This window comes from Haliotis cracherodii, unplaced genomic scaffold, assembly GCF_022045235.1.
Source record: "Haliotis cracherodii isolate W230 unplaced genomic scaffold, xgHalCrac1.p SCAF_31, whole genome shotgun sequence".
Classification (NCBI taxonomy): domain Eukaryota; kingdom Metazoa; phylum Mollusca; class Gastropoda; order Lepetellida; family Haliotidae; genus Haliotis; species Haliotis cracherodii.
The window spans coordinates 1,317,501-1,336,652 of record NW_027266288.1 but is presented as its reverse complement, the minus strand read 5'-3'; the positions used below and the strand labels follow the sequence as shown (position 1 = coordinate 1,336,652).

Sequence of the window (19,152 nt, the reverse complement as noted above, 5' to 3'; positions counted from 1 at the left end):
ATGTGCGGCATTTAACGAACAAACAAACAAACAAACAAACAAACAAACAAACGTGGGTACAATATGTGAAGCCTGTTACCTGATTCCTTTCCCACCTATCGATATACAATATACTGATCATGTTCATACATTGACTTTGAGTACAAGGACAGAGCATCATAATATAAAACTGATTGGCAGATTTTGAACAGCAGCATAAACTTTAGCTATGATGTTCATACTTTTGGGATGACAGTGCATGATAATATAAATAATGATAATAATAATAATAATAATAATAATAATAATAATAATAATAATAGATGATGATATAAGTTCATATACAGAGTGAGCTGATATTCAATGTTGCATTAGCATTATTACAACCATAGAGTAGAGAAAGTATACAGAGCGCATAGATTTGATGCACCTGCTTCGTCACGATCTGGCATACACTCTGTTTCTCCATCACCTGTGAGTGAGTGAGTGAGTGAACAAGATATGAAAATGACCTGGTTTTTATTCTTTCAATGGTATGACGTCATCTCTGGACTTAGTTGGATCTACACGTCATTCTCACAAAGTTCAGTAACAGTTTTTCTTCGTTTTTGAATTGTCACTTCATCTACATACTTAACCTCGACGCCTGGCAAAATGTTATTTCCTTGCACTAAATATAGACAAGGGGAAACCCTGATGGTAACAGACAAGCAGACCAACAAGGTACTTTAATTGCCGGTACACACTCACTGACAGTCACATGAATTACCGGTCCAAGCTGGTAAAAACTGGTAATAACCGGTAATGGGAAATAACCTTTTTCAAATTTCATCATTTCTTTTGCCCTTCAGTATATTAACCACAAAACATTCAAGACAGTACAATGGAGGCACATGGACGACAGACTTTCACATTGAAGTTATTAACCCCAAGAGAAGCGGCAAACCAAGATTTGAACCCACAATCACAGGTTTCTGGCGTTCCCAAGGAATGCAACTCTGGGGTTAAAGGGATTATAAAAAACCCAGCCTCTTGTGACCAGCATAGATTGCTGGGACCTATCATAACCTTGAATCCCCAAGCATGAATCCTGGGGATCTGTTTTGAAGGGTCAGGCTTATAAATGTGAAACGTATAAAAGTGTAAATGAGATACAAACTCAGCTTACTCACAGGACTAGCCAACTAGCCAATCTCAAAGTTAGTCGATCGTATTTAATCTGTCCTGGAAACCCCACCAGGCATTCGATATCTGACTTCCCATCAGCCTCCACGGAAACATTTGATTGGGGACCGGTCATTTATAAAATTCGTCAGAGTGAGTTTTTGGGAGGGTCGTAAAAAATAAGACACATCTTTGGTAGGGTGATGAAAAAATGGACACTTTTGAATTTAAAATTCTTTTGCTTCTCAGCATGGCCGCCAGACAGGATCCTAATCATGGCAATTCTGGGAGTCACACTCGTACCATCAGATCCTGGCACAACAAAGAGAAGCAACTCTGCAAAGTGAATGACATACCCTTGGACAAGGGGAGTAGGGGAGAGTCGGGACGAATTCGGTTGAAAACGGCTGAATCAGGACGCTTCCTGAACAATATCTGATTGTTTGTGAATTTCCAGCCAGGAATCAGAGGATCTTGATCAGACTTTTGACAAATTTTAATCGAGCATGGCAGTAAAAATCCTGAATGTGTGACTGAGCCCTAAAGGCTTGGTTTAGAAGCTTGTATTGCTAAAGCTAGCTATAATACTTATGACGAAAGACAGGTGTCCCTGTTTGACTGTGCAGACATATTGTCACAAGCAAATATTTAGCAATATGACACCGAGCTGTAAATACTTCAGTCTTCAGGTGAGTGAGTGAGTTGGGTTTAACGCCGCTTTTAACAGTATTCCAGTTATATCACGGCGTGTCAGCTTAATGTGGGAGGAAAGCCCGAAGTGATGCAGGTCTCGGACGTTTACCACTTCGGTGAAACCCACGGGCACGGGTATGGTGCTGACAAACCTAGAAACATAACCGGGGCGAACCGGGATTCGAACCCACAATCATAGGTTTCTGGCGTGCCCAAGGGACGCAACTCTGTACAGCGAAACACGGCACCTTAGACGACTGGGCCACCCGTGCCCCCTCAGTCTTCAAGTATTATTTAACTTGTAGGCTTATTGCGAGTGGATGTACAAGACTTCTGTCATCAGGTACATCGCCACAAAGAGGGAACAACAAATATATCTTACATCCATATTTATCATTCACCTCAATCTTTGCACACGTTTGTCTGTCTTATTCCCAAATGACATTTTCGTCATGTTTAAGCTCTGTGCATCACGTGCATCTTGAGTCCATGTATACAACACCCAACACAACACTGTAAGGAGCTTGAACTGTAGAGATTACAAAGATTGGACAGAGACTGACGAAATGTCAATTGCCATGAGGTATATTTTTTTTAGTTGTAAGCCACTGTAATGGTAAGATAATAAGGTCATAGTTGAAAACAAATTGGAAGTAGTGAATGCCAAAATATTCACCTCTAAGAAAAATCCCTTGAGTGTAATCAATGATTCCCGCCAATATACTGAATTGTAGGCTTAGGGTTATTCATATTTTACATGGGCGGATACAGCTTTTTTGAAAAGGGGGGGTGCACAATTAAGATCTATTTATTGTCTTTGGTGGTAATTTAAACAGAAATAAAGATTTTTTTCAAAATAAAAAGGGCTGTATCCGCCCATGTTTTAAATACATTTTGTACAAGATGCAGAAAAAAAAGAAATAACCACATATTGTAATATGTAGTTAATAGTTTCAGATACCATGTCTTCCGATCATTCTTTACTATTTTTTAACTGCGTCACCTGTACAGCTGATTGCTATTTCTGGCTTAGTTTACAAGACAAACAGTAATCATAATTTCAAATATACAGCAAACCCTAGCAGAACAGGAACTCAACTTTAGCTTTAAATTTTATGATCACAAATTTCACATGACTGGACCTGAAGCGATACAAATTTCTTTAACATCTTGTAATAGTAGAAAAATATTTTTTTCTCCAAAATACTGCATTCTCTAGACAGGGTAGACATTATGCTCACAAAAATACAGTAGACGTTGTCCCAGTTTCACATTTCAGACGTAAATCAAATTCATTAAAATCAGACCTCAGTTAAGGCTTCCGCTAAACAAAGATATGAGGACATAACGACCTTTCATCCGACCAATCAGAGCATCGCTTACCAGATTATGAAAGTGACAGTCGGAATGTGATTTCTGATCATGCAGCCAGGAAAACATTAACTCTGAACGATAGTTACGGTTTTACGACTGTATCCATACAATCTAGACCATCTATTAGCTATTCCAGAATGTTCTTTTGTTCAGGTTTCAAATTTGTAATCGAGAATTTGTCAAAATACGTTTCGAAGCATAGTCGCCAATTTGGAATTAGTGCCGTAATGCACGAGAAAGCTGCCTTCTGATTGGTCATTCCATTGGTGGATCAAAGTTCGCGCAAGGTCGGTCTGACGTGACCCGTAATGGGATGTTCTCAGATCTTTGTTTAGCGGTAGCGAGAACCAAGATCTGATTTTAATGAGATTTGTGAGATTGTACCATCATCCACACTACATTACACATCTTCCTGAGGCAAGCGTATCCACTTCCACTAGCATACATCACAGCCTAGTTTCTAGGATGCCACATCAAGGCCACTTTTCTTGCCACGACCCTGGCGCCAACTTCTCACACAGATCACAAGTTCTACCCCTTGAAATGATCGCTGTTCTTTTCTCGTATACTTTCACAAAAATGGCGACTACCTTAGGCGACGACCTCGTTGAACAGATAACAAAAACATTCGTAATTTCATCCCTGACACAAAAACAGAGGCAATCGTTGAGTTGTTTTTTTAAAGATGAAAAAGACATGTCAACAAAGACAGGCAGGGTAAATCACTTTCATACGAAGGTGTCCCAGTCGTGGATGTTAATTTTGTGAAACTTTCTCTGATTGGACGATGTGTGCGATACTCCAATCATATTTAGCACAGGAAAGTGGGCTTGATGGTGCAAGGCTGGATACAAGACTTTGATAAAAAGGCTAGTGGATGCTTTTGCCTCGGGAATATGTACACAAATTAGCTTCACAATGTTTATGCTGTGAGTTGCGTTGATTTAAATTGTGCCAATTATCACTCAGTTCTGACAGTTGAACATAAATGGGCTGATGTACTTGTATGCAATGATGAGAATGATGGTTATCTCCCTTGAGTTCTTTTTTCACCGCCAGGTGGCAGACAAGATGGCCAGCATCACGAGAACAGGGGAGATAATCAATGGCTGACCACCTGCAAAAAGAGAGCACAGCAAATTGCAATTTACAAATTAAAATACATATCATATCGATAGACTGCACAATTTGAAAGGATGAAATACAGCCGTCCTTGGTTATAACGCCACCTTTCGTCCAGCGGAAAAATGGCATTATACCCAGAGTGGCATTAAAACAAGGGAGGACTGTATATATCCATTTCCAACATAATGTTCGTAATAAAATGTTTGAAAGAATGGCAGTTGAGGATATTATCACAGAAAAGGATGGTACCATTAACATCAAACTAATTTGTTAGTTATTCTAAGAAAGTGTGAATATAACGAAGAGGAATGAATTATGTTTCTTGATTTAGAAGAAGGAATTATCTCCAAAAAATGAACTACACTGCCAGTTGTACCTGAAAAAATAAATACCAAATGGCATTATAACCAGGGAATTGGACCTTTGGTCATGAAGAACAATTGCATTGTAACCATGGTGGCATACTAGCCAGGGGCATTATAACTGGGGGCATTATATCCTGGAATGCATTATAACAGGGGGCATTATAACCAGGGACATTTTCCCAGGGTGGCATTATAACTGGGGGCATTATACTCATGGTGGCATTATAACGAGGGGCATTAGACCCAGGGTGGCATTATAACAGGGGGCATTATAACCAGGGACATTTTCCCAGGGTGGCATTATAACTGGGGGCATTATACCCAGGGTGGCATTATAACTGGGGACATTATATCCAGGTTGGTATACTGGCCAGGGTGGCATTATAACTGGGGGCATTATATCCAGGGTGGTATACTGGCCAGGGTGGCATTATAACTGGGGGCATTATAACTGGGGGCATTATACCGAGGGTGGCATTATACCCAGGGTGGTATTATAACTGGGGTGGCATACCAGCCATGGTGGCATTATAACTGGGGGCATTATACCCAGGATGGCATTATATCCAGGGTGGTATACTGGCCAGGGGGGCATTATAACAGGGGGCATTATAACCAGGGACATTTTCCCAGGGTGGCATTATAACTGGGGGCATTATACCCAGGGTGGCATTATAACTGGGGGCATTATATCCTGGGTGGCATTATAACAGGGGGCATTATAACCAGGGACATTTTCCCAGGGTGGCATTATAACTGGGGGCATTATACCCAGGGTGGCATTATAACTGGGGGCATTATATCCAGGTTGGTATACTGGCCAGGGTGGCATTATAACTGGGGGCATTATATCCAGGGTAGTATACTGGCCAGGGTGGCATTATAACTGGGGGCATTATACCGAGGGTGGCATTATACCCAGGGTGGCATTATAACTGGGGTGGCATACTAGCCATGGTGGCATTATAACTGGGGGCATTATACCCAGGGTGGCATTATAACTTGGGGCATTCGATGCCCACACTCTCACAGTAAGGGGGGGCATGGGTGGCCCAGTCGTCTAAGGCGCCGTGATTTGCTGTGCACAGGTGCGTCCCTTGGGCACGCCAGAAACCTACGAATGTGGGTTTGAATCCTGGTTCGCCCCGATTATGTTTCTAGGTTTGTCAGAACTATACCCGTGCTCGTGGGTTTCACCGAAGTTGTAAACATCCGAGACCTGCATCACTTCGGACTTTCCTCCCACATTGAGCCGACACGCCACGATATAACTGGATTACTGTTAAAAGCGGCCTTAAACTCAACTCACTCACTCACTCAATTGTTGTTTCTGCTAATCCTCCACCTACTATATACAGTCAAGTCCCGTTAATCCAACATTGTTGGTTGTAAATATTATTATGTCGGATTAACGAGTATGTCGGATAAACAAAATTAAGTAGTATCAACGTGCGTGATCGAAAATCGGACAACTACGCGATAGAAAACGATACAAACACGTCATAAAAAATAAAAATGAAATATTCATATTGTTATGTTACATTGTTAACGGAATATGTTGTCTAATCATGCAACCTCTAAAGCTCAACACTAAACAACTGCTTCATAACACCGTCTGTGTACTCGCGGGCAGATGACCACGGATACGCTGATCACTGTGTCGGATTAACGAGACTGATTAATGAGTGATTTCGGTAATTCGTTGCAAATTAGCTGTGTCGGAGTCGGAGTGCGAGACTGTCGGATTAACGGGTCTTAATAGCGCTGATTTAATCGGTTCCCATCATTAGTGTCGGATAAAGTCGATTGTTGGATTAACGGGCGTCGGATTAACGAGACTTGACTGTATATTCTGTACCATGGTTCTTATTTAGCCTTGTTTGACAATGGTATAAAGGATTTCTCCAAACGCGCCTTTACAGTAATTAAAGTTGTTATCCATAAATTGTGTTACTTTGTTTTCTAAAAAGCATTGGCTAGTCACAGGGCTGGGACGAGTCCAAATTTACTACCCGGGTCCCCATCCCCCTATTACCCGACCCTACCCGGGTACCCACTGTAGGTCTCAAGACATAGACCTGTACAAAATGTCCGATTGGGAAACATTTGACCGTACTCCTGTCAAAATGTATTTAGATACAGGTATAAAATGATCTGGTCATGCATACACTGAAGTTGACTGAAGTTTTATCATTATGCAAACATATAAAGTCAGAAGGAATGTATGCATTGTCAGAAAGAAACGTGAACATTTGTAACTTATAGTGTAACCATAGAGTTCAAGACAATTTTTGCCATTAAACAATATAATCACATGACTAACCACGGGTCCGGGTAGTTCTGTGGGTACCCGGTCCTACTCAGTACCCACCGACCCAAGTACCCGAGTTACCCGTCCCAGACCTAGCTAGTCTCATACAACAGATTTCAAACCCTGGGCCCACCTGCACAAAGTGATCTTAGTAAAACAACTATTGTAAGCCTATGTTAAAGTATGCAAGCCTCAAAGATTACATTTTTACCAAGTAACCATATGGCTACAAGTATTTTTTACCAGGTAGACAGTGGTAAAATCAAGAAGTCAAGCCAATATTGTAGGTAGCCAAAAGCATTTGAAATTATCTTCATCAAATAACTATAATATGTACAAAGTTACAGCACTTGAAATTGTCTTGAAATTGTATCTTAATGGAAACTGAACTTGAATTTTGTTACTTGTGACGTGAACAATGATGCCATTTATGTTACTAGATTATATAGGCATATCCTCGCTTATCAAATAAACTATCAACTAAAATATAGTACAAATTACATTAATATCTATGTATTTTGGTTCATTGTTGACTTTAGTTGACTTTTTTGTGAGTACAATTATTAGCAGGTGTGTGTTCCAACATCAGCTGTTATTTATTTTTGTGTCTACAGATGTGTAGCAATAGAATTTAGTCGCCACAAGATATTTTTCTAGGTAGTCATTTGGCTACCTCTGAATTTAAGACAGTAGACAAACTGAAATTTAGGTCGCATTGGCTACCATTTTAGTTTGCAACTTTGAGGCCTGGGCCCCGTTCCTCAAAGTGATCTTAGCGCTACGATGATCGTAAGCCTATGGTAAAGTATGGGAGTTACTATCACCTTAGCGCTAAGGTTGCTTTGAGGAACAGGGCACTGGTACGGGAATTACGATCATCTTAGCGCTGAGATCGCTTTGAGGAACAGGGCCCTGGTATGGGAGCTACGATCATCTTAGCGCTAAGATCGCTTTGAGGAACAGGGCCCTGGTATGGGAGTTACGATCATCTTAGCGCTAAGATCGCTTTGGGAACAGGGCACTGGTATGGGAGCTACGATCATCTTAGCGCTAAGATCGCTTTGGGAACAGGGCCCTGGTATGGGAGTTACGATCATCTTAGCGCTAAGATCGCTTTGAGGAACAGGGCCCTGGTATGGGAGTTACGGTCATCTTAGCGCTAAGATCGCTTTGTGCAAGTGGGTCCTGATGTGTTTACTCCACCTACCATTCACTTCACCGTTGATGCTTGTTTCCATGGAGTTATTGATGTCGTTGTTGATGATGCAACGAAACTTGGTCTCCTCCTCGGTGGCGATCCTATACACGAGCGATGTGTTGCGGAAGTAAGCACAGTCCGTCACAAGGGCAGGTTTACCTTGGGACACACCATTCGTGTACGGCTTCCAGACTTCCTGTGGTGAAACAGAATACAAGAGTTATCTAGACCTGCTCAAGACAAAGATTTGGCCCCAGGGGCCCGTTCCACAAAGCGATTGTAGCGCTAAGATGATCGTAACTCCAATACTTTTAACACAGGCTTACGACAGTTGTAGCACTAAGATCGCTTTGTGGAACAGGCCCCAGATCTGCAGCAAATTCTTATGTTTTTTTTGGTTTTTTTGTATAGTCTTAGATTTATTGAATTAACTGTGACAGACAACCGGAATGGTAACTTTGCAATGTTACCAGCCTCTTGTTCCACAATGTGATCATAGCGCTACGACTATCGTAAGCTTTTGTTAAAGTATGGGAGTTATGATCACCTTAGCGCTACGACTATCGCAAGCCTATGTTAAAGTATGGGAGTTACGATCACCTTAGCGCTAAGATCGCTTTGTGGCACGGGGGCCAGGCCAGATGAAATCTTGCCAGTCCATAATAAACTGGTGGATGATAGGAGGAAAGCCTGAGACGTTTACCTCTTTGGCGGAAACCACGAGCACGGGTATGGTGCTGAGAAACCTAGAAACTATGAAAAAAAAGGCAAACTGGGATTCAAACCCATGATCACAGGTTTCTGTTGTGCCCAAGGGATGCCACTCTGCACAGCAAATTGCGGCACCTTAGATGACTGGGCCACCTACACACAATGAAACATCTCAGGAGGGGGATTTGAGAAGAGATTGTGTGGAAAGTCGAGAGGGAAAGGCAGTCTGCGTGCGTGCGCGCGTTTGCGTGTCTGCGTGCGTGCGTGCGTGTGTGCGAGTAATGAATGCTTGAATCGTGTAATTTAAGACATAACCATTCACTATTGAATTTTGTATTCTTAACTCCCAGCAAAATATCTTTCAGTACCTTATTGTATATGTAAGATGAGTTAGATGCAAGTCAGTATATTCATATCCTGAATTATTTTTGTATTTATTTATAATAAGAAAGAGATGGTCTCCAAGCATAACCAATTGGGCTCCTGTCTTACAATCCTAAAAGCAATTTTCCAACCAATTTTCACTGAGACTAATTAATAAATAGGCGCTCAAGATATTCACTCTCTTTTGCCTGTAGGTAGTTTCAGCAAACCTTCACGAACTGGGGGGGCACGGGTGGCCCAGTCATCTAAGGCGCCACGATTCGCTGTGCAGAGTTGCGTCCCTTGGGCACGCCAGAAACCTATGATCGTGGGTTCGAATCCCGGTTCGCCCCGATTATGTTTCTAGGTTTGTCAGCACCATACCCGTGCTCGTGGGTTTCACTGAGGTGGTAAACGTCTGAGACCTGCATCACTTCGGGCTTTCCTCCTGCATGAAGCTGACATGCCGTGATATAACTGGAATACTGTTAAAATTGGCGTTAAACCCAACTCACTCACTCACAGACTGGAACTAAACATTTCCCAAATGATGTTGTTTTAGTCATAACTTATGTTACAGGTTTGTAGATGTTTCAGTAAGTGTTGTTTGTTGTTGTGTTTTGAATAAAGACTGAGACAGTGAGTGAAAACTGGGTCTTTCTATCTGATCGAACTGTGTGTGATGTGTCTTGTCATTGCTTGATGTTGGCCACACGTGATGCACTAGCTAAATATATGCTGGATACGTGATGCACTGGCTAAATATATGCTGGATAATGACCATAAGTGTTGCACTAGCTAAATATATGCTGGATACGTGATGCACTGGCTAAATATATGCTGGATGATGGGCACACATGATGCACTGGCTAAATATATGCTGGATAATGGCCACACCTGATGCACTAGCTAAATATATGCTGGATACGTGATGCACTGGCTAAATATATGCTGGATAATGACCATAAGTGATGCACTAGCTAAATATATGCTGGATACGTGATGCACTGGCTAAATATATGCTGGATGATGGCCATACGTGATGCACTGGCTAAATATATGCTGGATGATGGCCATACATGATGCGCTAGCTAAATATGTGCTGGATAATGGCCACAAGTGATGCACTAGCTAAATATGTGCTGGATAATGGCCATATGTGATGCACTAGCTAAATATGTGCTGAACAATGACCATACCTGATGCACTAGCTAAATATATGCTGGATAATGGCCATACGTGATGCACTAGCTAAATATATGCTGGGTAATGACCATATGTGATGCACTAGCTAAATATATACTGGATAATGGCCATACGTGATGCACCAGCTAAAAATATGCTGATAATGGCCATACCTGATGCACTAGCTAAATATATGCTGGTAAATGGCCATACATGATGCACTAGCTAAATATATGCTGGGTAATGGCCATACCTGATGCACTAGCTAAATATATGCTGGATAATGACCATACCTGATGCACTAGATAAATATATGCTGGATAATGACCATACGTGATGCACTAGCTAAATATATGCTGGATAATGACCAGACCTGATGCACCAGCTAAATATATGATGGATGATGGCCATATGTGATGCGCTAGCTAAATATATGCTGGGTAATGGCCATTCATTTGACATTTACCATATTTTCTTAATTTTCTCTCTTAAAATGTCAATGAGTAATGTATAGGCAAACCTATTCATAACTCGGAATCACAAATAGCTGTCCTTTGACTCGGGATCAACACTGTTCATTCACTCGTGACAGATAATCCGCAATTCCTCAGAGCTCATTGACTATTTTTTAAGTAAATGATATGTGTTCATTTTCCATGTCAGTACCATTTAAGTTTGCGAACGCCAGTTCAATATAATAAACACTGACACAATAATGCATTCTCAGCCTTAAATTTAATAACTTAAAGCAGAGACCATCGGTGTATGGTCTCTGCTTAAAGATAATTTCACTCACGCCCTCCAATCTCTGCCAAGTCCATTCTCCTGCAGGCTTGCTGACCTTGGCCTCACAGTGCAAGGTCACATCTTCTCCAACTGTGTACTTGGGCTTCACCGGTTCGTGGCGCACTTCAATCCTCCCTGGCCGGGCTGCAAAACAGAAGTGATGTTTCGATTACACTTCGTAATCCTCAACAACACAAGCACAGCTGGTTCTGCAGTTTCCGTCAGTTTTTTATGAATCAGATCTTTTTACATATACATATATATAAACAAGTGCTAAACGCCACACTCAGCAATATTCCAGCTAAATGACGACGGTCTGTAAATAATCGAGTCTGACCCATACAATCCGGTGATTGATATCATGAGCATCAATCCATGCAGTTGGGATTGATGACATGCATCAACCAAGTCAGCGAGCCTGACCACCTGATCCTGTTAGTCGCCACCTACGACAAGCATGGGTTGCTGAAGACCTTTTCTACCCCGGAATCTTCATGGGTCATATATATTACTAATCCTCAACAACAAGTCAATTTTATATAAAGCAGATCTTTTTACATATATATAAACAAATGATTTCATCAGATCTATAAGTATGAAATACACAAAAAAAAGTCCAGATATTCGTGCTTGCCAAAACTCCTTTATCCACACAAGATCTTTCACCAACTTTAACTTACATTTTAGCTGAGTTACCTTGACCTTCAAAACTAAGAATCCAGTAGACCCCAATTACTTATTACAAGGAAAATTAGGGTCCTGTAAAGTTTTGGTTTGGTTTGTTTGTTTGTTTGGTGTTTAACGCCGCACTCAGCAATATTCCAGCTATATGACGACGGTCTATATATAATCGAGTCTGGACCAGACAATCCAGTGATTGATATCATGAGCATCAATCCACGCAATTTGGATCGATGACATGCATCAACCAAGTCAGCAAGCCTGACCACCCGATCCCGTAAGTCGCCTCCTATGACAAGCATAGTCGCCTGGAATCTTCACGGGTTATTGTAAAGTAATGGAGTGTTCTGTACTACAAGGTTTGTAAATTACTTTCATTAAAGGACCTTTATATTTCTTGTCAAGGAGTTGGTGCAATAAATATCAATCGAAAAGAAAAAGTCCATACATGTTTGCAAAGCAATTTTTACAATCTTGAATCCTTCAAAGTTAACTTAAAGAATAAAAATAGACATAATTGGAGGTATATTGATAAATTGTTGTTTGTTTGTTGTGAAACGCCGCACTCAGTAATATTCTAGCTATAAGATCCTGTTAGTCGCCTCTTAGACAAGCATTGTCATAATATTTTATGATTTGTTCCATGGAGATGTAGAAGAGCATGGCCTTTGAAATCTGTTTTTTTAAGACTGGTCCTGATGAACCCTGGGTGGCTGAGTGGGTTAGATCACTGACTTTGTGTGCTGGCGATTAGGTGATTAGGAGTGTGGGGTCGAAACACGGAAAGGACTTAACCCACAAAAGAACTAGAATCTTTACCTTACTCAGAAAGTGTGATCACCTATAAAACCTTTGTTACATTTGACCACTTTCTAAATGGCATTGTGTAGTCATAGTTTTCGGCCATGGAAGCCGTGCCACTTGTCAGAGGGGTACACAAAGTATGTGATCTGGACTACCAGTTGTCAGACTTTTCATTTTTGTGGAAGCCTCATTGGCTGAGGGGTTAGATCGCTGACTTTGTGTGCTGGCGATTAGGTGCCTCATTCTGGCAGTAAGTGTGGGGTCGAATCCTGGACATCCTGCTCATGACATCAATCACTGGATTGTCTGATCCAGATTCAATTATGCACCAACAGCTGGAATATTGCTGAGTGCGATGGTAAACAACAAACAAACAAACAAACAAACAAACAAAACATGCAGAGAGATGGTATTGCTGTATATCGGATGAGGATGTACCTTGGTACAAAATGTTTCGATGAGGAATTGCAACAAACAAAAAGCAAATAAAAAAACAACTCACATGTCCCAGATACTTCTGCTGACGTTTCCATCGTCATAGACGTACCATTCAGGTAAGTGAACCTGCAAGTGTAGTTCCCGACATCAGCACATGACACGGTGTTGAACTCCAGGTTCAAGAAGGATGCTGTCAAGGAATCCGTATTGATTGACCCTCCAACTGATGCTCGGTTTTCGATGTCAGAACTCAGTTTGGGGACGCCGTTACGTTCCACGCTTACATGCTCTTTTGGACTCACCGATGACGGCTTTTTGAAAGACAGAGTGAGCGATTGAGCTGCCACGGCGTCGTTATTGCTGCCCTCGAGTGTGCATCTCACTAACAACGTCTCCGTCACATTATCAATTATGCTGGTTGGCTGGAGGTTCGTATTCAATTGGACTGAAACAAAATAGGAAAATTAGTCCATCCTGAAACATGTCATTTGAAGTTTAGTCTACAGCACAGACACAGTGAGTGAGTGAGTGAGTGAGTGAGTGAGTGAGTGAGTGAGTGAGTGAGTGAGTGAGTGAGTGAGTGAGTGAATTGGATTTAACGCCGCTTTTAACAGTATTCCAGTTATATCGCGGCGTGTCAGCTTAATGTGGGAGGAAAGCCTGAAGTGATGCAGGTTTCAAACGTTTACCACTTCGGTGAAACCCACAAGCACGGGTATGGCGCTGACAAACCTAGTAACATAATCGGGGCGAACCGGGATTCGAACCCACAATCATAGGTTTCTGGCGTGCCCAAGGGACACAACTCTGCCCAGCGAATCGTGACGCCTAAGACGACTGGGACGACCGTGCCGCCAAAACCCATGGTATATGTTGCTGAAGGCCTATTCTAGCATGGATCTTTACAGGTCCATGGTATGTGAACACGTCTCAGACACAGCATTTTGAAAAGAAATTGTGGATCACGTGATCAAAAGTAACAAGCGACCTGTGTGGAGGTAAATCAATACAAAAAGTTCATTGCCTTGCGAGGTTTTAACATTACGAATTTTACGCCACTTTTAGCAATATTCCAGCAATATCAAAGCAGAGAACCCCAGAAATGGGAAGCGAACCCTGGCTTTCGACATGACTAGCTAACGCTTTAACCAAGAGGCTAACCCACCACCCGTAACGTGGAGTGAAGAACATCAGCTCTGGGAATACATAACAGCAAGCTACGGACTGATACTTGCTTCTGTTTTCCAAAAGTCAGTAAGAAAAAAAATGTCCCAGTTCGATTTTTCCAAATACATTTTTTTATTTATTTGATCAGTTTTCAAGAACTGGTAATGTATTTACAAGTAGCCGGGAGTAGGTGAGGTGAAATGGGGTTTCACGTCGCGTCCAAGATTATTGCACTTGTATAGCGATGTGCTTGTATGTGTGTGTTTGTGTGGCTGCTTGTACTAGGTCCGGACTCATGCCAATTTATAGTACTAGCTCACTAAGATACCATGCCGCAGTTTAACATGAATATCACACTCAGACACAGTACCCGACAAGTCCTTGTTTTAGCCCCTTAATGGGGAGCGCCAGACAGGGTAACAACAAGTACCATCTTTTAACGTCTTTTGGTATGACGGCCGGGATCGAACCCAGACCTTCCGCTCTCTGGGCGGACGCTCTACCACTAGACCACGGAGGCGGTCTACCGGGGAGTAGGGCTTGGACGAGTCCAAATTTACTACCACACTCGTATTACCCGACCCTACCTGGGTACCCACTGTTGGTGTCAAGAGATAGGTACAAAATGTCCGATTGGGAATAGTTTGACAGTAGCCCTGGCAGAATGTATTTAGATACACGATGTGGCCATGCATACACTGAAGTTCACTATAGTTTTAGCTTTGTTCAAACACAAAAGTCAGAAGGAACATGTGTTGTGCCCTTAAACCTACAACTGTCTTAAGTCTACAATATTCATGAGTGGGCGTGACTTATGTATGCACTCTTCATGGCCATGAAGAAATGCAAACATTAGAGACTTAAAATTGTCGTGTAACCATGTAGTTATATAGTGATTTTTTGTCATGAAACTATATATCACATGACTAACCACGGGTCCGGGTAGTCCTGTGGGTACCAGGGTCCTACTTAGGACCCACTCGACCCGAGTACCCGAGCTACCCGTCCCAGCCCTAGCAGAGGTAGATCAAACTGGGGTGGGTTGGGGTCAGCGTGCAGTTGAATCATGAAAATACGAGTTGGGGACAAGTGATACATGTACAAATATTTGCCCCCCCCCACCCCACCCCCCCTGTCAAAAAAAGTTACAAAAAAACTATGCCCCAGAGGCTAATCTGGGTCCGTTAGTGTCTGCTTTAAGCAACTGGTTTAATAATAGGCAAAATTGTGAGGCAAACATTTGAGAAGCACCCCACACTACATAACAAGTTGATTTAGTGAACATGTCTGTCAAATTAATACGGAGAATATTTGCACAGTATCCCTAAATTTGAAGTGCAATTTGTGATACTGGCTTTCAAAAGTATGAATATGTTTGTTTGTTGTTTAACGCCGCACTAAGCAATACGAAGGCGTATACAGCTTTTTTGAAAAGGGGGGGGGGGGGGGGGGGGAAGGTGCACAACTAAGATCTATTCATTGTCTTTGGTGGTAATTTATACAGAAATAAAGATTTTTTTTCGAAATAAAAAGGGGGTGTGTGCGCACCCCCCCCCCCCCCCCCCCCCACCCTCTCTCTGTATCCGCCCATGCAATATTCCAGCTATATGACGGCGGTCTGTAAATAATCGAGTCTCGACCAGACAATCCAGTGTAGTCCGGGACACTCTCAAATGAGTGATCAACATACACTGCCATCGTAACTTTTTACCTACACGACCTGGAGCGCCGCGCCCCAGGGATCTAACTGTTGGTTCGCGCAGGGAGCCCAGTCAACATTCGGCTTGTCGCGGAATGGGACGAGTTGATCACGAATCATTCGTCACCACTCGCCCCTTTCCGTAACCTGCAAGAAGATCGCTATTCGGCTTGTCCCGGAGTAACACGAGTTGATCACGAATGGATCACGAATGCAACATACAAGCCGGGAATACCCAAACGCTTTCGGCTGAAACGACATCGCTTGAAAACGACAACTTACAATATATGGTGTCTTTCCTTTACATGCGTCAGAATCGATAGCAGCAACTACACACGTGCACCACGCACATATAATCGGCAGAACCGTTACACGAGCTGTGAAATTTCGAGCATTAAATGGTTGCATCAAATGAAATGTCTTCATTTACATTAGCTGCACGTGTTCCTTGTGCTAAATGAATTGTTTTACTTCAGGAAGAAGGAAGGAAAGACAGACAGCACGAGATAGTACCCTTATACTAGTACTAGAGCTAAGGGCTTGGACATTCATTCGCAATAACATATACCGTATTCGATTAAATAAGCGCTCTGCTCCGATCTGAGCCTACTTGTAAACCTCTTGGCCAATCTGTAAGTGTTAAACTAAGACAGAAAAACTAATTGACAGTTCGTATTTTCTCGTGTATATTAGTTGGGTTTTTTTAATACAGAAAACAGGCGTGTATAAGGATTTCATATTTACCTGGTTACTATGATAGATTTAAAAAAATAATTTAATCATGTTAATCGATGTTTTAAGTAACATTTTTCACTACTGCTGACCCCTTTGACCAAAATATGAACGCGCGGTGTAAGGTTTTAATACCGCCCCAACCCACCGGCAATAACATTTAAACGTAATATTTCAAATAATATTCCATATTTTCAAATTTGCTTTTCAATAATAATTCAGTACATTTTATATTTAAAGTATAAATTTAGAATTATTTTATTTGAAAAGATAAATGTGTAATTTTTGAAGCAAAATAGTACTGTGTCATTTCTTTTATTCACCGGCCCACCATCCCTAAAAATAGTGACCATTCTATCCCCTGACATTCAAATGGAAACTCGTACACACATGGCATGAAAGGCCGAAGTTAACTTTTTTTGACATGGTGAGGGGGGGGGGGGGGGGGGGGGGGGGGGGGGGGGTGGGGGGGGTGCGGGGTGGGGTGGTGGTGGCTTGTCCCCAAGTTGTATTTTCATGATTCAAATAAAACTGTTTTCTATGCAAGTTTTCTTTTGTTTTTTTGTTTGTTGTTTAACGCCGCACTCATCCGAATTCCAGCTATATGACGGCGGTCTGTAAATATTCGAGTCTGGACCAGACCAGACAACCCAGTGATTGATATCATGAGCATCAATCCACGCATTTGGGATACAATGACATGCGTCAACCAAGTCAGCGAGCCTGACCACCCGATCCCGTTAGTCGCCTCTTACGACAAGCATGGTCTCCTTTTAGGGCAAGCATGGGTTGCTGAAGACCTATTCTACCCCGGATCTTCACGGGTCCGAACGCCCCCTTGTTGAATTGAAGTTTCCTGTAAGATGGGAGCCCGCAGCAGATATTATATTCCACGGTGGCTGGTGGTGTCTTAATCGATCGTCATATAAAATTCATGGTTGAAATAGCTATTTCCATCCGTCGATGTAACAATATATCATCGACGTCAGGTATCGGCCTGGTCACCGGCGTCTTGTGTCGACTCGCTGTTTGTGTAGACACGGAGCATCCGTTACACGCTGACGTTATGCGTGTGTAATGATATATGTCGGTTACCGTTGACACTTCAAGTCTGTGTGACGTAAGTGCATGAACTAACGAACTTTGCACGCTAATGGACAAGGAGACTTACATCCATCACGTGACATGTGGTCGTGCAATACGTCGTATATCCACATAAGCTGTTGAGAAGAGACATGCCTCATTATAAAACGAGTATCATTCGTGACCAGCTCGTGCTATTCCGGGACAAGCTGAATAGATACTCGTTTCCCACTCGTGGCCATTTTGTTGCGACTGGGTTCCGTCTAAGCGCAAACGGTCATAGGTAAAAGAATAGTCAACTCTTAGCGTAATGATACACGTATATTTCCCCCATGTTTCATATATGATAAAGAGGTCATTGAAATCACATCGGGACTTCCGGTATGATTGAACACATTTAACTGTATCGTGGGTATATTTTAAATGCAGGACATATAAAATAAAAAAATATTACTGAGGGATTCTTTGACGGAAGTACTTAAGTCATACGCGCATCCTGATTTGTTTGTCGTATTTTCACACATAACATTCATCGATAGGGGAACAAGTTTTCTTGCAGGTTACGGAAAGGGGCGAGTGGTGACGAATGATACGAGTATGCGACAAGATGAATGGCGCTCAGCATTAACGGGATAAAAGAAGGACTGGACGGCTCGTAGTCAGTGTAGGAGTCTGAGGGGGGTATCTTTGTTAAACTGGGGCCGGTCGGGTAGCCTAGTGGTTAAAGCGTTCGCTCGTCACGCAGAAGACCCGGGTTCGATTCCCGACATGGGTACCATGTGTAAAGCCCATTTCTGGTGTCCCCCCGCCGTGATATTGCTGGAATATTGCTAAAAGCGGCGTAAAACCACGAGGCTACCCGACCGCCTCTGACAGGCCATGACATAACAGGTACTGCTCAGATACGCTGAGCCCAACTCAACTCACTCGCACATAGTCTCGGCTCTTGTGTTTCGACAACCCCCTTCCCCTGAACCCGAATACTATCGACTGTTTCACTCTCAGTCTTATTACTCAGCCATGAATTCCGACGACTACTAACTCTTACTCAGAATTACATGTCAGAATCGACCCGTGTAGATCCGGGGTAGAATAGGTCTTCAGCAACCCATGCTTGCCGTAAAAAGCGTAAGAGGCGACTAACGGGATCGGGTGTTCAGGCTTAAACAGCTAATTATAAACTCCGCGTCACCCTGCGTGGGACGCCTGCACACGTGATATTGATGCCATAAATTCTAATGTCGTGAATCATTATGAGAGCGAGTCCTGTGAACCCTGTAAGGAGTATGAAGCT

The 19,152-nt window shown here is 42.4% G+C and overlaps 1 protein-coding gene across 1 annotated transcript in view; it reads right to left on the bottom strand.

The window, feature by feature from the left end:
* Positions 1-286: 286 nt before the first annotated feature.
* LOC139477119 (uncharacterized) overlaps positions 287-19,152 on the bottom strand; it is a 25,503-nt gene continuing 6,637 nt past the window's right edge. The window contains exons 2-5 of the mRNA XM_071259667.1: positions 13,242-13,622; positions 11,265-11,398; positions 8,219-8,405; positions 287-4,327 (exon numbers count right to left, since the gene is read on the bottom strand). Coding sequence (XP_071115768.1) covers positions 4,260-4,327; positions 8,219-8,405; positions 11,265-11,398; positions 13,242-13,622 — 770 coding nt within the window. The 3' untranslated portion in view covers positions 287-4,259. The remainder of the gene's footprint in view (positions 4,328-8,218; positions 8,406-11,264; positions 11,399-13,241; positions 13,623-19,152) is intronic.